The 19,957-nt window shown below is 43.5% G+C and overlaps 1 protein-coding gene across 1 annotated transcript in view; it reads right to left on the bottom strand.

The window, feature by feature from the left end:
- Positions 1-17,906, bottom strand: part of kmo (kynurenine 3-monooxygenase) — a 130,680-nt gene extending 112,774 nt beyond the window's left edge. Inside the window, exons 1-3 of the mRNA XM_054736076.2 lie at positions 17,755-17,906; positions 16,511-16,580; positions 16,266-16,363 (exon numbers count right to left, since the gene is read on the bottom strand). Of these exons, the coding sequence (XP_054592051.2) occupies positions 16,266-16,363; positions 16,511-16,580; positions 17,755-17,811 (225 nt within the window). The 5' untranslated portion in view covers positions 17,812-17,906. The remainder of the gene's footprint in view (positions 1-16,265; positions 16,364-16,510; positions 16,581-17,754) is intronic.
- Between the last annotated feature and the right edge of the window lie 2,051 nt (positions 17,907-19,957).

Below are 19,957 nucleotides of genomic sequence, written 5' to 3'. Positions count from 1 at the left end.
CATTGATCCTAACCAGACTATGTTCCGAGTTTCTACCCGATCCTATCGGATTACTCAAGCCTGTTTCTGACCAGATCAGCCCAAGCTACTCACCCTGCTGACTCACAGTAAGTCAGCTTGTTTCCTTTTGGAGCCGCCGTGCTCACTAGCTTTGTACGGTTTGACTCCTAGAGCAAACGCGTGTCAATCTGCCCGGCGTCAGTCACTCCGCGCTTGGGTCAAAATACACGCTACAATCCAAACTCTCACTCCGGTCCAGCTCAGCTCGAGTCAAGCCTTACAGAATAATCCCTCGTTCATCTGCACAAAAGCTTAAAGTGGTGACTGCGATTCGGTGTACCCTGGACACTGTAAGGTTATGAAGTTCATTGTTTTCAACTCCATACAGCTGCCCCCTGGGCACAATAACACCGTGTAGAAAAACCAAGGTCGGGTGTTCCTCAGACTGTTTACATTCCAGGAGAAGAGTCCGAAGGAGAAGAAGAAGCTTTACTTAATCAAAGTACTTTATTTGTGATTAAAATTATTGAGCAAAACAGATGTTGATCAACAATAATCAAGTGAATGATCTGTGAAATAAATATGTCATGAATTATGTTTAATGAAACCAGGACTACGGCACAGACATACTGATCCTCATCTCCATAGAAACGCATGACACATTGTTCCAACCAATCAGAGCTTTCGGCTGCCGCAGGAGAATCTGGTGTTGACTTCAAGTGTCCAATCCACTTTACTCCAACTTATCAACAATTCAGAGATATAAAACAAGGCAACGCCATTTTAAGCTTAGTTCCATTTTGACTTCAGTTCTATTCAACATCATCCTAAAGAAAAGCACAGCCTGTCCAGATGTGTTTTCTTCTCTAAACTAAGAACTGTGAAACGGGAGATTTTCGTCGTTTAACAACCAGACGACGTCCTTTCAAAATAAGAGCACCTGCTGACGCCGACGAACGGTACCGGGGTCGACCCTCCAGACGGGCTTTGAAACGTTGCGACCGCTGCACCGACAGCTCCAGCGTACATCCGAGGTTCTTGGACCTGGCATTTCCTGATCTACCTGGGAGACCCCCACTGGGTACGTACACGGCAAAATAGCGGCTCATGTCATCACTTCATAAGCCTCGTGATATCTAGTCATAACAAAGACGACCAGATTCCTTTACGTCAGCCTAGAGAATCTGAACCAAACACACACACACACACACGCACCAACACAACATCCGAATCCATTCTCATCCATCACAGAGTAGTCCTGGTAGATTGTTTAGAATTTATAATTCAGAAATTAAAGATTCTCAAACGATCCCATATCTCTCTCTCTTTTCTTGTCTCAAAGTCAATACAGAGTGTTTAATTAAACTCCCTGATGATAAAAACAGCCTATTCTTCTGTTTATAAAAAGTGAACTACTAACAGTGTATTAAACTACAACTTTAGATAGTTACATCACTTCAATTCCGTTACAATATGGCGAGCCAAGCTTGATATCTGCACAGTTTATTACACTTTGTGCCGACTCTGAGACATTTTATTTGGGATATTTTTGGTTCAGTGTCTGTGTGTTAGAAAAGAAAAAGGCGAGCGCTTCCTCATTCAGCTCTCAGAAAGGGGGGGTGCACATTCATCACCCTCCAACAGGAGGCGCTGTTTCATCAAAACACCTTAAGTGCTGACGTGTGCTGGTGGCCATTTTGGGGCCTACATCTAAGGGTAAACATTTCTCCTGTTTTATTGCATTGGAACCGTCTGTTTATTGTTTGTCGCTGTGTTTGTGACACTGTGTGCATCCATTTGTGTAATCGGAGACAGAAGACTCCGTCGGAAATTTATTTCCATTCGATGAGCGCAGGGATCCGCGCTGTTCTTAGTCAGAATTCTCGTTAGCACCTGCCAGCTTGACTTGCTCGGTAAACGCTGTCAGCCGAGAACAACCGCAGAGCGATACTGCATCCAGATTGCGTACGCTATTGAGACCCTTTCAATCACGGAGCGAGATGCCCGTTGGTTGATCGAGGCAATTTTGAGACCCTGGTCGCAACAGGGCGTTCGCTAGCATTAGCCGACGAGCTAACTAGCCACTCTTCTCGGAGAGAAGGCTCGGGAACGCGTCCCGCGGAGCTTTCTAGCCGTTCCGACGCAGCGGAACTGCGTCCTTTAATCCGCTAAACCTTCCGGTACGGAGTACTTTAAGGTAACGTTAGCGGCGGTTCTGAAACACGCAGCGGTGTTTAGAATCGTGTGATTGCTACGGGGATCAAAGCCGGGTGTCGGACGACGCATGCGCGGCGGTCCGCCATCTTAGGTGCCCGACACGTAGCTCGACCCGCCATCTTGGGCAGGTCAAATGACAATGATCTTTTTGGCATTATTGAACAATTTTGCCCAAAATAATCATTCACCAGCCAAGCTTCCCTGTAACTAATTCTTTTAAAAAAAGTCTACAGGTAAGGTTGTTTCTAAATAAACATCTAATTAGAAGGAAAATTCGAAGAGTAAATTAGTAGATAAAACAAGAAAAGACTATTTACTATTTTGGAAAATGGACTCAGAGGTAACGATGCAATTATCATCTCAACTTCAGGCGATGCAAAACACTTTCCTTCCAATGATGACTAACATGATGAACATGATCTGCAATCTTCAGAAAGACGTCGAGGGCGTCAAACAATTTGTGCGTGATTCTCAGGAGACCCGGTCAGAGACTCCGTGTTTGTCTGAGAAGCCGCAAAGTGAGACTGAAATGCTGCAGGTTGATGTTTTCTCAGGTTCTGATTCACAGGAAAACAACAACACCTCAAAGGAAAGCGACAACACCTCACCGGTCGTTCCATCCATGGCGATGTTAGGCGATGAACCCGCAGATGCCGACCGCAGTACCACTACTACCACCGCCGTCACTGAGAAAATTTTGCTTGCACCTCTGGTCGTGAGAAAGGGATCTAATAGGCCCGCAGTGGAGGTCACTGTAAATCAGAGACATCGCTGTGTCGCATTATTAGACACAGGAGCGGACATCTCGCTCATCAGCGGAGCTCTTTACAGCAGCATGTGCGAACAAAGGGGGGAGGACATCTCACCCCCCACACTCATTTCGGCCCAAAGGATTTTGACGAGTTCTATGGCGCTCCCTCGCCCGCGGCTGCGACGGCTGAGGTCAACATCTCGATAGGAGGCATGTCCTTTAAACACCTCGTGTACATCACCGAGGATATGCCGATGCCCATGCTCTTAGGGTTGGACTGTCTCCAACGCCTTGACGCTAGAATCAGCGGTGCGTCCGGACAACTGTTTGCACGTGTGCGGAAGCCAAAGCCGTACAAACCGTGGCCTAACACAGGTGGACGCCCTTCGGTGGCATGTCTTTCGCGGGGGGACGCGATTTTGACCTCACCACCACTCTCGAAGCCACCGGGTAGACCCCCGGAACTTCTGTTACAGATTGAGAAGGTCATAGACCAAGCGGATGCTCTCACCAACGAGGTCGAGCGCGACCAGCTAAGACAACTTTTGCTAAAGTACCAGGATTTTCTTTCACTTGACTCCTTGGACTGTGGTCTGACCACTATCCATGAAGTCCGGATTCCTACCAGGCCAGATGCACCGCCGTCCTTTGTGCGGCAATACAAGATTCCCCTGGCGTCCATAGAACCGGTCCAGGAAATCATTGACAGCCTCTTGGCTAACGGGGTCATTCGACCCTGCAACAGCACCTACTCGGCTCCGTTGTGGCCGGTACTAAAGCCTAATGGTAAGTGGCGACTTACCATTGACTACCGGCAACTCAACAAACAGGTCCCCTTGTCTAGGTGGCCTATGACACGCCTGGAGCAGGAGCTTCCAAAAGTGAAAGATGCTAAGTACTTTTCCACCCTTGACATTGCGTCTGGATTCTGGACGATTCCCGTCCACGAATTGGACCAACACAAACTTGCTTTCTCCTTTGCCAACCGGCAGTACCCCTTCACCCGGTGTCCTTTTGGTTATTCCAACTTGCCAGCTGAGTTCAACATCTTCTTGAACAAGGCCTGCCCCGATGCTCGAGAGCGTGGGACACTCATCTATGTCGACGACATTCTTATTCGTCGGCGTACGTTGGATGACCACCTGGCCGAGCTGGACCATGTCATGGGTCAGCTCGCGGCGGCGGGTGCTAAGATCTCTCTCGCCAAGGGACAGTGGTGCAGGTCGCAAGTTCAGTATGTTGGCCTCCTTGTGGGACCACAGGGAGTACAGCCTCAGCTTGGCAGGATTCAGGGTGTTGCCACCATCACACCTCCGACGAACGTCTCCGAACTTCGCAGCTTCTTGGGGGTCTGCAACTTCTCGCGTCAGTTCGTGGAACATTACACTGAGTTGGCACGACCTCTGACTAATCTGTTGAAGAAGGATGTGGCGTTCGAGTGGGCGGGGCAGCACCAGCAGGCCATGGATGACCTGAAGGCCGCCATGTGCTCGGCTCCGTGCTTGGCGCTCCCCGACTGTGACAAGGAGTTCCATCTTGAGGTTGGTTTCTCAGCTCACTGTTTGAGTGCTGGTCTCTACCAGATTCATGACTGCGACAGGCGTGTCGTGGCCTATGCTAGTAAGCTCTTGACTGGACCTGAGTTGAAATACTCGGACTGTGAAAAGGCTTTGCTTTCCACCATGTGGGCAGTTAAGTACTTTGCGAACTACATTGGCAGACAGAAAATCATCATTGAGACACAGCACCAGCCGGTGACCTTCCTTAACAGTCAGCGCATCAGAGATGGTGTGGTGACCAATTCACGAATCGCTTAGTGGCTGCTGGCTCTTCAAAGTTTCGACATCGAGGTGCGCTACGCCCAGAACCGACGTAGCCCTCTTGGCATGGGTTTGGCTGCGTGCCAACATTGCTCGGACGACGCAATCGCGTCAGTCCCGCCAGCCAGGCCCCCTCAGGCTCTTCTAAACCGCAACCACCACTACTACGACCAGTCGTACTGTGCGGGTTTACCGACCGTATACGTGGATGGCAGTGCTTTTCGGCATGGTTCTGCGCCTAGTGCGGGCGTGGGTGTCGTCTGGGTAGACGGTGACCGCAGGGAGTCCCGATGTTACTCTCTGGGTGAGAAGACCTCACAGTATGCTGAAGTAGCGGGGATCGTGATAGCGCTACGTAGCGCTAGGGACCATGGCTTCCGTGAACTGGTGGTTTGCACTGACTCGGACTACGCGCGTCTCAGTTTCTTGTGTCACCTACCAACGTGGAAGAGTAACGGGTTCCAGACCGCTAGCCGGAAGCCCGTCAAAAACCAGGCCCTCTTCAGGGCGTGTGACATTCTGGTGACTGCACTTGACATGCACATTTACTGGCGTAAAGTCAAAGGTCACTCTCGCGCAACCGGTCCTGAAAAGGAGTTGAACGATCTTGCAGACTCTTTGGCCAAACAGGGCGCGACCGATGGTCCCTTGTGGGTTTTCGAACCCGGGTGGCTTGATGGACATGTGTGGTCTTTCCCTGATGAAAACCAGGTGTGTGTAGTTACTCGAGCTCGGGCTGCTAAAGCGTCCGACTCGGGACAACCCAAAGGTGCGGTGGCCGTTCAACCTGCCTATTCGGATACCGATCTTGTCAGTCTTCAATCCCGGGACCCTGCTATCAGCAGGATGATCAAGTACATTTCTGATCCTAAAACCCAGCTACCGACTTCCGTCGAGCTTGATTCCGTTCCAGAGCTTCGCTCTCTCTTTCGTGTGCGGTCTACGCTGAGGGTCGTCGAAGGGCTGCTGATGCATGCCGTCAAGCCTCCTTCGCCGCCTGTCCTTGTTACTCCAAAACTGCTGAGGAGGGACATGATCTCGCAGGCTCATGACTCTCCATCCGCCGGTCACAAAGGCGTCAAGGCCACGTTCGGTGCCCTGTGCCGGGTTGCTTATTGGCCGGGGATGCGTCGTAATATCTCGGACCACGTCGAGCGTTGCTTGGTTTGTTGTCAGTTTCAGCCGTCCAACCCTACGCACAGAGCTCCCCTACAGGAAAAAGGGCCGACCACTCCATGGTCGGACTTGCAATTCGATTGGGTGAGGCCTCTGACCAAATCCACCAGGGGGAGTAAGTACATACTGACTGTCACCTGCGCATTCACCAAATGGGTTGAATGTTTGCCAGCTCCTGATGACACGGCGAGGACTACAGCGGTCCTCTTGCTGAATCACGTTTTTGCCCGCTTCGGTTTGCCCACGAGGGTCGACTCGGACAGGGGTACCCATTTCACCTCTGACGTGATGAAACATCTTTGGGAACTGTTGGGTGTCAAGGCTAAGTTCCACATTAGCCACCGGCCTCAGTCCTCTGGACAGGTCGAAAGGGTGAACCGCACGGTTATCAGCATGTTAAAAAAGTACGTGAAAGCTAACCACCGAGATTGGGATGTGAAACTTCCATTGGTCCTCATGGCCATACGCGCTACCCCTCACGAGTCTACAGGTGTCTCCCCGTTTGAAATGATGACGGGTAGGCAGATGACCCTACCGCTTCACCTGCTGTATCAACGACGGGTTCCGTCCGACACAGCCCCGGCGTGTACAAGCGGCCAATACTTGCAGGACCTGAGAGATCACCTGCTTGCAGCATTCTCGTTCGCACAGGCGTCTCTGGAAAAGTCAGCTGAAGGCAGAAATACTTATTACGATAAGAAAGCCTCACATTCCGAACTCGATGTAGGTGACCAGGCCTGGTACTACATTTTCGCTCCCAAAACGGCTAACAACAATGCGACCTCGGGGAAGCTGGCTAAGAAACTTTTGCCCAGATGGTCGGGTCCATACCTGATTACAGATAAGATCTCTCCGGTCGTGTATCAGATCAAGATCGCCGACAAAAACAAGGCGCCCGTCTACAAATGGGTACACAGGGACCATATCAAACTGCACAAGGGTCCCACAGATTTGGCCGATACCAACAACAACAATCCACCGACTTCAAAAGGGGGGTGATAAATACGTCCCGTTGGTTCCACAGATTTCTATCTCTGATTACACAAATTTGTTTGTTTGTGAGTGTACATGGTTGTCTTTCCTGTTATACGTCACGTGCAGACTTAAGGTGTGTTGAGATGGACGTGCTGTGGGCTTCTGGAGTCAGGTAACAGTGAGTGGGTTAGGTCACATAGTACTGTTGTCCAAAATTTTTTTTTTTTATTATCTTTACTAATCACAATTCCTTAGGGGTACATTAACATGAACATGATTACTACCCACTGATTTACATTTTAGTGCTGATTTACATTTCTGTTTTTTTATAGTACCTTTGACCAGTTGATTTTTACAGTGAGAATTCTGTTTGTGATTATCAATTCTTTGATTTATCCTACTGGGCTATAACCAATTTTGCCCCTGTCCTGACACAAGTATTTACAGTGAGGATTCACTGATACCAGTTAGGGTTTCTTTCATTTTTCTGCTTCTCGCATCATTCCTTTTTGCATCTTACACAGTCAGGGCTGCATCCATTTCTTCAGTTAATGGGTAATTACACTTAAAACTAACACATAGTACAAAAGACACTCATAGAGTTAGGTTTTTATTATTTTTATTTCTTTGATGACATGAAATGCACTTTTGTCGTGTCTACATTGAAGTGCCTACACTGTGCTCTCTCTCCTCTGCTGAGCTTGTGAGGATCCTGCGTCCTGGGGGTGGATCCGTGACTCGTCATCTGCATCGACTACTCCTGAGGGTGCTCCGGCTCGTTGGCCTTGGACGACTGTGGTTCCGGCATGGCTGCTGGGACACCTCATTTGTTGGGATTACTGTCACCCGCTCTTCCCTTTTTGTGGATTACGATAAGTACTCTTTCAAAGTTCAATTTTTATTTGGAATATTACCCTGCCTGCGGATACAACAATCGATTTTTTAATTGGAATACTACCCTGTTCGTGGATACGTTCAAGATTTGCTCCTGCTTTGCTTTATTGCCCGTGAGGATATGAAGTTGCTGTTGCTTCGTTTATGGCTTCCATGGGGAATAATTAATAACCTGCTGACTTGTGTTCTTCCTGAGGAGTATGCGAGACTGTTCTCCGGCGTGGGGTTCGTGCCTCACCACAGATGGCTGTTCCCTTGGGATCGCATCCTGTTCTGTTGTCAAGATTCTTCATAACTTGGGTTTGTTCAACGACCAAGTGGTCTCTTGAAGGACCACATTGACCTTGAAAGGGGGGGATATGTAAGGTTATGAAGTTCATTGTTTTCAACTCCATACAGCTGCCCCCTGGGCACAATAACACCGTGTAGAAAAACCAAGGTCGGGTGTTCCTCAGACTGTTTACATTCCAGGAGAAGAGTCCGAAGGAGAAGAAGAAGCTTTACTTAATCAAAGTACTTTATTTGTGATTAAAATTATTAAGCAAAACAGATGTTGATCAACAATAATCAAGTGAATGATCTGTGAAATAAATATGTCATGAATTATGTTTAATGAAACCAGGACTACGGCACAGACATACTGATCCTCATCTCCATAGAAACGCATGACACATTGTTCCAACCAATCAGAGCTTTCGGCTGCCGCAGGAGAATCTGGTGTTGACTTCAAGTGTCCAATCCACTTTACTCCAACTTATCAACAATTCAGAGATATAAAACAAGGCAACGCCATTTTAAGCTTAGTTCCATTTTGACTTCAGTTCTATTCAACATCATCCTAAAGAAAAGCACAGCCTGTCCAGATGTGTTTTCTTCTCTAAACTAAGAACTGTGAAACGGGAGATTTTCGTCGTTTAACAACCAGACGACGTCCTTTCAAAATAAGAGCACCTGCTGACGCCGACGAACGGTACCGGGGTCGACCCTCCAGACGGGCTTTGAAACGTTGCGACCGCTGCACCGACAGCTCCAGCGTACATCCGAGGTTCTTGGACCTGGCATTTCCTGATCTACCTGGGAGACCCCCACTGGGTACGTACATGGCAAAATAGCGGCTCATGTCATCACTTTATAAGCCTCGTGATATCTAGTCATAACAAAGACGACCAGATTCCTTTACGTCAGCCTAGAGAATCTGAACCAAACACACACACACACACACGCACCAACACAACATCCGAATCCATTCTCATCCATCACAGAGTAGTCCTGGTAGATTGTTTAGAATTTATAATTCAGAAATTAAAGATTCTCAAACGATCCCATATCTCTCTCTCTTTTCTTGTCTCAAAGTCAATACAGAGTGTTTAATTAAACTCCCTGATGATAAAAACAGCCTATTCTTCTGTTTATAAAAAGTGAACTACTAATAGTGTATTAAACTACAACTTTAGATAGTTACATCACTTCAATTCCGTTACAACACACTCCTGACTAGAGAAGCAGAAAGTCAAATTAGATTTGCAAAACAAAAAATTTATGAGTATGAAGATAAAGTAGGAAAATATTTGGCATATTTGACAAAGGAAAAGGCAGACTCAAACTATTTATTCTGTCATTGGTGATCAGGGTTAGCAAACTTTTGAAGCTGTTAATATTAATAACATATTTAGGACTTTCTATGAAAAATTATATAAATCAGAACTTCAGACCACCATGACTGAGAACATGGACAGGTTTTTCTCCTCTCTCAGACTCCCTTGTTTGTCGGAAGACCAGACAATTAGTCTTGACGCACCCATATCTAAAAATGAAGTGCTGCAGCGATTAAAGTGTTACAATCTGGCAAGTCCCCAGGCCCGGATGGACTCGGTGTGGAATATTACAAAGAATTTCAGGGCCTCTTAACTGATCCTCTTTTAAATATGTTTAATGACTCTTTCAGGAAAGGGACATTGCCACATTCTCTGAGAGAAGCAAATATCTCCTTAATTCTAAAAAAGGTCAAGCCCCCGGAAGATTGTGTGTTGTATAGACCCATTTCTTTGTTAAATGTCGATTTAAAAATCTTGTCTAAAATTTTAGCGATTCGATTAGAATGTTTATTGCCTGTTTTGGTTAATGAAGACCAAACTGGGTTTATTAAAGGTCGTAGCTCTTGTGATAATATGCGTTGACCGCTAAAGACCATCCAGGTTTTTCAGAAGAAGTATTAGGATGGTCTCGTGCTTTCTCTGGACGCGGAGAAGGCATTCGACCGTGTGGAGTTACCATATCTGTTTTACACACTACATACTTTTGGTATGGGAGAAATTTTTATAAACTGGGTAAAGCTTCTACATAAAACTCCTTTATCAGCGGTGCTCACAAATGGGGTACAATCCTCTTGATTCAGCGTCTCAAGGGGCACGAGACAGGGATGTCCTCTCTCACCATTGCTTTTTGCCCTCATAATTGAGCCATTGGCTGAGGCAATCAGGTCTAACGAAAATATAACGGGTCTCAGTATTGTGAATAGAGAACATAAGATCACTCTTTATGTTGACAATGTACTAATTGTAGTGACTAAACCAGAGATGTCTATTACCTGTCTGATTAAAACAATACATTAGATATGTTCAGCCAGTTCTCTGGCTATAAAATAAATTCTGATAAATCAGAGGCTATGCCCCTGGGTACCTTGAAACAAATACTCATGAGATCCTTCCCATTTAAATGGTCACCTGAAGGTTTTACCTATTTAGGAATACACAATACGCCAAAACTGGATGAAACGTTTAAAGCCAATTTCTCGCCCCTGTTAGAACGTATTCGGCTGGATTTAGAGAGATGGAATGCCCTTCCTGTGTCTTGGATGGGTCGAATTGCTCTCTTAAAAATGAATGTTCTACCTAGGATTCTCTATCCAATACAGATGATACCAGTGCTGCTTCCTTGTAAGGTACTGAAACAATTAAATAGTTGGTTTAGTTCCTTTATATGGTCCAAAAGAAAGGCACGTCTTAAAATAGCTACTTTATGTCGCTCGTCAGCAGAGGGGGCCTGTGACCTCTCGGATATTCAAAATTACCAACTGAGTGTACATTTGCACATTATGGCTGACTGGACACGCAATAAGTCTACTTCACTCTGGTTGGACATTGAAAGTTCAATGTCAAGCTGTCCTTTAAAATCAATGCTTTTTCTAAAAAAGGGGAAAACCCTCAAAACTGTCTGTACCAACCCGATTACATTATCCACAGTTACAGAGTGGCGAATAAGAAAATTAGAGGGTAGGTCACAAACAACCTCGGTTTTTACTCCAATATGTGGAAACCCAGATTTTCTACCTGGGATTATGGATGATAACTTTGGAAGATGGAGTGATAAGGGTGTATCCAAATTACAAGATCTATTTGATGGACCTACCCTGATGTCATTTACCCAACTGACTGAAAAATATAATATTTCAAAAAAGGACCTTTTCTGATACTTACAAATAAGAGACTTTATCAGGAGGGACACTACTCTTCTGGTGTGCCAGGATGTGTAAGATACTGAGCGCCAGGTGTTTTCTGCCAGGTCGGTTACTTCTATTTGTACGTTTTATAATATCATTAAATGCTATAAAACAACGGAAACTGCCTGTCTGAGAGAACTGTGGGAATGGGAACTCAACTGCAACATTACTGAAGATGACTGGAACAATGCTTTGAGAAACGTAAGAACCTTAAGTGTATAATAGGGTTAAGTGTAATAGGGTTAAAGCGACCCAACTTATGATTCTTCACAGAGCTCATATCTCACCCTACCGAAGGCAGAAATTTAATCCCACCGCATCTTCACAGTGCCTGAAATGCAAAACTGAGGTTGGCACTCATTAAGGTGAAGCAATTCCGGCAGATTATCGGAGGGGAAATGAACAAAATTTTGTTTGCGAACTTAAACAATAATCCCTTATTTCTGTTGTTGGGAGTGGTCGATCCGGTTGTCAGTGGTAATTATGAAAGGAGACTCTACAGCATATTGACTTTCTGTGCCATAAAGTGTCTTCTCCTAAACTTGGTAGCGGACAAGATCCCATCCAAAACACAGTGGCAGAGGTTTGTGCTCAGTTATGCCTCTCTTGACTGTCTAACATGTCGACTGCACTGCAGGGATGAAGTCTTCGCCAGGACGTGGAAACGTTTTCTACTGTACGTTGGACTGGATGTCTCTGCATTCTTTGCTAGAGCTTTGGTGAAGGGACACCGTTGTGCTAACCGACACCTGAATCTGAACTTGTATATATGCGACGAAAGGGAGTCAAGAGTTTATGTTGTTGTTTATGTTTGTTATTGATGTGAAAATAAAATAATAAAAATTATATTTAAAAAAAAAAACAAAAAAATAAACAGCTTTTTTATATTTTCTGATAATTGACAGTTTTTTACTCTGTACATTATTTGTCCAGTTTTAAATTTCACAAGATCCATAAATTCAACGATTTGAGATTCACAAAATAATGGATTTGTGTGCTCCAGATATCCCGCTTTATGAATGGTTCTTATTGGTTTTTTTGGTAATGTACAAAGTGGATGTAAAGTGCTTTTGTATATATTTTCCCAAATCTCCACACAATAACTCAAATATGATACAACCATTCAATAGTAGATGATTTTTAATAATTATGTGTTTAGCAAATGCCTAATTTTTGCCATAACAGTAATACTTTTTGCCGCTTTTGATTTTATGTATTTGATGTGAGGCTTCTGGCAAATTTTATAATCCAGCATAATACCAAGAAATGTATATTCATCCGTTCAGTACCTATGTTTTCTATCATTATTTGTATTTGTTCTGGTATGTTTTGTTTTCCAAACCATATAATCTTTGTTTTACTTACATTTATTGACAATTTATTCATATCAAACCATAGTTTAAAATATTAATTTTTGATGTTTTGTCTGTAAAAGTTGTAAACTCTCCCCAGAACAAAAAATATTGGTATCATCTGCAAATAAAATAAATGTAATTTATTTTTGATACTTTACATATGCCATTTATATGAGGAACACCACAATGTATGTCCCTGTAAGCAGATTTGTATTCACCTATTTATACAAACTGTTGTCTATTCTTTAAGTAACTAATTATCCAGTTGAGTCTCACTCCCCTAATACCATAGTGTTCTAGTTTTGTAAATAAAATCTTGTGGTCAATGGTATTGAATGCTTTCGTTAGGTCTATAAATATTCCTGGTGCATATATTTTATTATCTATTTCATTTGTGATTTCTTCGACTATTTCTAACAATGGTAGAGATGTTCATCTTTCTTTTCTGAAACTGTATTGACTGTCAAAAGAGAAAAAGGTCTGTAATTTGTAAAACGGTGGCTATCGCCTGTTTTATACAGGGGTATTATCATCCAACCATTTTCTTCCACTTATCCGGAGCAGTAGCCTAAGTCGAGAGGCCCAGACTTCCCTCTCCTCAGCCACTTGGGCCAATTCTTCCGGGGGAATCCTAAGGCATTCCCTGGCCAGGTGAGAGACATAGTCCCTCCAACGTGTCCTGGGTCTCTCTTTAGGCCTCCTCCCAGTTGCATGTGCCCAGAAAACCTCACCAGGGAGGCTTCCAGGAGGCATCCTGACCAGAAGCCTGAGCCACCTCAACTGACTCCTTTTGATGTGGAGGAGCAGCGAATCTACTCTGAGCCCCTCCAGGAATACTGAGCTTTTTACCCTATCTCTAAGGGAGCCCCCCAGCCACTCTGCTGAGAAAACTTATTTTGGCCACTTGTATCCGCAATCTCATTCTTTCAGTCACTACCTAAAGCTCATGACCGTAGGTGAGGATAGGAACGTAGATCAACCGGTAAATCGAGAGCTTTGCCTTCTGACTGAGCTCTCTCTTCACCACCACAAACTGGTACAATGCCCGCATTATGGCAGATGCAGCACTTTCCCTCACTTGTGAACAAGACCCCTAGATACTTAAACTCCTTCACTTGGGGCAGGACCTCATCTCTGACCCGGAGAAGGCATTCTACCCTTTTCCGAATCAAGACCATGGTCTCAGATTTAGAGGAGCTGATTCTCATCCCAGCTGCTTCACACTCTGCTGCAAACCGCTGCAGTGAAAGTCAAAGATCACATTCTGATGAAGCCAACAGGACCACAACATCTGCAAAAAGTAGAGACCCGATCCTCAGGCCACCAAAATAGATCCCCTCAACAACTTGGCTGCACCTAGAAATCCTGTCCATAAAGGTTATGAACAGAATCGGTGACAAAGGACGGCCTTGGTGGAGTCCAATTCTCACTGGGAATGAGCCGGACTTACTGCTGGCAATGCGGACCAAGCTCTGACACCGGTCATACAGGGACTAATAGCCCCTATCAGAGGGCCTGGTACCCCATACTCCTGGAGTACCCTGCACAGCCCCGCACCACCCCCCACCCCCCCCACCCCCACCCACCCCCCACCCCCCCGAAGGATGCCGTCAAAGGCCTTCTAAATCCACAAAACACTTGTAGACTGGCTGGGCAAATTCCCACGCACCCTCCAGGATCTGCCTAAGGGTATAGAGCTGGTCCAGTGTTCCACGGCCCAAAACTACCGGTATAGCCGTAAGGTTCCAGCGGCCATATTTGCTACAAGAACTCTTTACCGACAAAAGGAGGAAGCTGCACTCTACACATGTAGAATGTAGATTTGTGAGGAGCACCACCCCCTGCAGGCAGCTGTTGGATCGCTATGGATTTTTCACAGAGCAAGGTCTGTGATAGCGGTGATGGCGTGTCCACGCTCTCCCCTCGGTTAGAGGTTGAAGCATCGTTTGTAGATGCTTCTTCCATCTCCTCTTGGCTCTCCTCTTTCAACTCCTTCTCCTCTTGGGTGGAGGTTGAAACATCATTTGTAGATGCTTCTTGCATCTCCTCTTGGTTCTCCTCTTTCACCTCCTTCTCCTCTCGGGTAGAGGTTGTAGACTCTTGCTTCACCATTTTCTTAGAGGTATTTCTTCGGCCTTTCACCATTCTGATACGATCTCAGTCTGTCCGCTGAAATGGATCCAAGCTTTTAAAAAGGCAAGCAGGGCTGGAGGGGGGTTGTGGGGTCTCACGTATGAAAGAGAAGGGTTGTGGGAACTGTGTGGTTATCAAGCGTAACTAAAATCGATCAGACTTCATTACACAACATTCATTTCTTAACATATAGGGTGCACATCAAAGCAGATCATCATTATGCATCTTCACACAAGGGGATTTCATGCGCCATTTCACAACTGTCATCCTTGACATATAGGGTCATATCACAAAAGGCACTACTACAATACACCTGTCAATTTGATTTATGCTGGGGTGGGGGGAAAGGGCATAAAGGTCAATGAACAATACACCTGTCAATTTGATATATGGTGGGAAAGGTCATAAAGGTCAAAGAACAATACACCTGTCAAAAAGTTTGACGAAAGGACTTATGTCTCTGACAAAGACCCATATTAGAAATCTTGGTGAGCTTCTCTGGACATATAAAGGCTATAACTAAATCAGCGCTTTATCACCTTCGTCAAAGATCAAGAGTCAGAGGTCTCATGTCCAGACCAGACTTGGAGAAACTTATTCATGCTTTTATTTCCAGCTGGTTGGACTGCTGCAATGGTCTCCTAACTGGTCTTCCCAAAAAAGCTGTGAAGCAACTGCAGCTTGTTCAGAATGCTGCTGCTAGAGTCTTAACAAGAACTAAGAGAACAGAGCACATCACTCCTGTTCTTAAATCCCTACACTGGTTACCAGTAAACCACAGAATAGATTTCAAAGTACTCCTACTAGTTTATAAATCACTCAATGGCATGGGACCAAAATACGTCAGATCTCATCCCTGTATATACACCCAATGGGGCTCTGAGATCCCTTGGAAACAATCAGCTGGTAGAATCTCAGGTCAGAACCAAACAGTTTGAAGATGCTTTTAGCTACTGTGCTGCTCACATATGGAATCAGCTTCCCATTACCTTAGATCTGCCCCAACCCTAGAGTTGTTTAAACTAAAACCTTAATGTACTCATCAGCCTTTACATGAATTGTTCCTTATGCTGCATCATCTCCACTGTAATCTGTGATGTAATTGATCAACCTTAATTCTGTCTTTTCCTTTTAGCTCTAAATTATAATTTTATTTGAGTACATTAAAATCTCTGTTCTCATGTTTGTTGTTGTCGTGCCATTTCATGCTAATTGTAAAGCACATTGAATTGCCCTGTGATTGAAATGAATAAAGATGCCTTGCTTATTAGTCATGGGTCTTTTGTGTATGTAGACAAATTTTCTGTTGTTTCAGTTTAGCTCAAATAAAAAGGGAGCAAAAACAATTGTTGCATTTATATTTTTGTTCAGTGTAGTATGAGGCAGATCCTTCAATAAAGATTAACTTTACCCAGCTAACAGTGAAAATAATTTAATCAGTGCACCTTCTCTTCCAGTCCAACATGTTTCAGAGCCTGTCGGCCACGATGAGACAAAGCCAGGTTGATGCTTCTCCCTCTCACGATATTGGCCTTCCGAATATCTACCCCAAAACACAAACAGTAATTCAGCTTCAGATCAGAGAAGCAGATTGTTTGTTTTGTTTTGGAAAACTGTTCTGGTGTGTGTGGACATATATGTTGTGGCGGACTGATATTGTATGTTACATGTCAATATGTTTGAACTCTACCTTCTCTTGCTTCAAAGATTTCCACATGAAAGCCTCTTTTGGCGAAGAAGCAGGCATTCAGAGCTCCAACCTAAACAGAGTGGAGAAATTATGTACAAATTTCTTTGGGTCACCAATTTCAGAGCAATACATCAAATCATGAACATATAACTTCAAACAATCATATTGGAAATGCATATTCAAAATAAGATCTTTGTTTGTAAAATTAAATCTAAATAGAAACAAATCTAAATGAAAAAAATTGCTAAATGGCCTGTATTTCATACAGTGCCTTCCAGAGTCCAAGAACCCCCCAAGAAACTTTGCACCACAATCAATCATTCACCCGCACATTCGCAAAAAGGTAAATAAAAATACACAGAAAAATGTAGTTACTGAGAATAAGTTCAATCTAAAACTTTAGAATTATATACTCGTGTATTAAGTTAAATTTTAATTTAGAATCAAATCTAAATTTAAAAGCCTAATTTAAATATTTAACATGTTTAGATAAACTATATGCTTATAATCAAATTTAAACATTCTGTCTAAACATTTAGAAAAAATAAAGAAATATAACGACGAAAAATCCAATTTACAGAGGAAGTTAAGTCAACATTTTTAAATTCTAAAAATAAATGGGTATTTCATTTTTTTTTTATTTAGGTAATATGCTGATATAAACAGTCATAAAAATGTAGTAGCCTATTAAAATGAAAGAAGGGTGAAGGTACAATCCTCTAGAGGAATCCTAAGGTGTTCCCTGGCCAGCTGTGAGAAAGTCCCTCCAGCAAGTCCGGGGTCTTCCTTTAGGTCTTCTCCCTGATGGACGTGCTCGGAAAAGTAATTTTGGCCACTTGCATCCGCAATCTCGTTCTTTCAAAGCTTGTGACCATAGATGAGGGTTGGAACGTAGATCGACTGATAAATCAAGAGCTTTGCCTTCTGGGTCAGCTTCATCACTGCAGATGCAGCACCAATCCGCCTATTGACCTCACGCTTCATCTTTCCTTTAGTTGAGAACAAGACCCAAAGATACAAAAAACTTCTCCACATGGTGCAGGACCTCATTCCTGACCTCGAGAAGGCATTTTACCCTTTTCTGACTCACATTTTTACAGGTTTTTGAACAAAAATTGAAACCACATGGAATGTAGACTGCTGCCTTTGTGGACTTTTCTTATAGAAGGCCATTGGTCCTGTTTACAGGCATGATAAAAACAAAAAAACATTGTGTACTGAAGTATTTTGAGATATTTTCTTACCAAACCACCACCAACCACTGCTATAACTTTCTTCTTGTATTCAGCAGGTTTCTCCATGTCACTTTGGGTTCCCTGTAGAGTTGAAAGGGATTTACAGAGTGTCGTTGAGATTTAAAAGAGGAGGGGCGTGGTTTCTGGTTGGAATCTGATGACTGTCAGGAATAATCAGTTCCTCTTTTTGAGCTAACAGAAACAACAGATAACCCGGGGTGCTGTACAGAGTCCAACAGCCAGCTCTCCAAAGACCTAAACCTCTTTAAACTTCTCTCAGTTCAATAAGAGAAGTCAACTCTCTTCATTTTAAACAATACCTCATTGTATTTTTTATATTTTTGAGAGCTTGTCCATGTTTGCATTTCTAATAAATTATGTTCAGCACTTTATCAAAAGCTTGTCAGAACCAAAGCTAGAAAATATCAAAATGAGTGTCTTGTGAAATGCCTTTCATGTTCCTGGTAACTGATTATAAAAATGTTTAACAGGATTTTAACCCTTAAGGACCCGTGGTGACACAGGTGTCACAACTGATTTCAAACATTTGCAAAAATACTTCTTGAGTCAAATATTCAAGTTTGAAACCCTTGAAATTCTATCCATGCAAATATAGAAAATTATTGTACTTCTTTATTTTATTTATTGATTTTTTTACATTTTGATTTATTTATGAACAATAACAAGGAAACTGGGTTTATTTGACAAATGGCTGTAAATAGAAAAAAGAAAAAAATCTAAATATAACCACTATTAAGACAATTTAAAACAACTTTTTATTAGGCTGTCTAGATTTTTAATAAGCTATTACGATTATTCCAATCTTTGGTTGTCTGCTCATTGACATTGTTAGACAAGTGCATTTCTGCCTTAATACTTTTCAAAACCCATTGTTTGAAAAGAGCATTTTGACGGCAGAGTTTGTGCTGTCTGAGCAAGTGAATTTCCCCACTGAATGATCACTAAAGTCTATTCTATTTTATTATTGTAACAAAAGCTGATGTTAGCCTGGATCTGGACAAGTGGGGGAGTAGAGGGAGGTGGAGTGTACAGTCGGTAAAGACGACTCTCCCTCGCCCTGCCTCCAACATGCCTCCATCTAAAAGGCTAGGTCATCCAGAGTTATCTCTGTAGTTATGCTGCTATAGGCTTAGACTGTTGGAGGATACACTGACCACTTTCCACACTCGACTACTTTCTTCTACAATCTGCTCTTTAACTGTATTATTTTCTGCAATTTCAGCTGTTAACTTTATTTTTTCTCTAAGTGTTTTTCTCCCCAGAAGAAGCTACAATGATGTTCTGCTGAGCTGTGGTGGCCTCATGGAGGGGGCCATCGACTAGCACACTGCTGCTAACCACTTAATCATTCTCCCTTTCCTGATAATAACTTTTTGCTTTCCTTGACGTTGGATGTGCTACTGCTAGTTTACCCGTTTAATTATAGATTCACTAGGATAAATACAATAAAGTTTATATCTCGCCAAATAGAATATTTACTAAGAAATCACAATGTAACCATAGACACATTGCTTGGGGGGGGGGGGGGGGGGGGGGTCTGCTATGTCTTCTCCATCCCCAGTGAGTCATGGTGGATGGCTGCTTATACTGAGCCAGGATCCTCTGGAGATTTCTTGCTGTTAAAAGGGAGTTTTCCTCTCCACAGTCACTGCCTGCTTGCTTAGTATGAGGATTGCTGTAAAGACTCTGACACTAGTCAGTGACTCCATGCAACCTGCTGGGTTCCTTATATAGGAAACTTGTTAGTAATTGGCTTAATGACCTGAACTGTGTTGGAATGTTTACTGTGTGAAGGTCCTTGAAGTGAGTCTAGTTGTGATTTGGTGCTTTATAAACTTGAAATGAATTGCTTCTTCTAAATTTAGTCTCAAATGCATAGCTGTTAATTTGATGAAGAAAGATTTACAAGTGAATTTTTCTCAACTCAACTCAACTCAGCCTTTATTTGTAAAGCACCTTACAGGCATGAGCATCCCACCAAGGTGCTGTACAACAAAAGAATAAAACATATAGCACCACAGACATAATTAAAAGCACAAATAAGAATCACAAAATCTAAAACATTAACAATTGCAAACCCACAGAATTAAAAGCCAGATCATAAAAGTAGGTTTTCAGCCTCATTTTGAAAACTTCTACTGATGGAGAGCCCTTAATAGTTAGGGGCAGTGCGTTCCACAGTTTCGGACCC

The sequence above is a fragment of the Nothobranchius furzeri genome, chromosome 12 (assembly GCF_043380555.1).
Source record: "Nothobranchius furzeri strain GRZ-AD chromosome 12, NfurGRZ-RIMD1, whole genome shotgun sequence".
Lineage (NCBI taxonomy): Eukaryota > Metazoa > Chordata > Actinopteri > Cyprinodontiformes > Nothobranchiidae > Nothobranchius > Nothobranchius furzeri.
The sequence above is the reverse complement of the archived record's forward strand: the minus strand, read 5'-3'. Positions and strand labels throughout refer to the sequence as shown.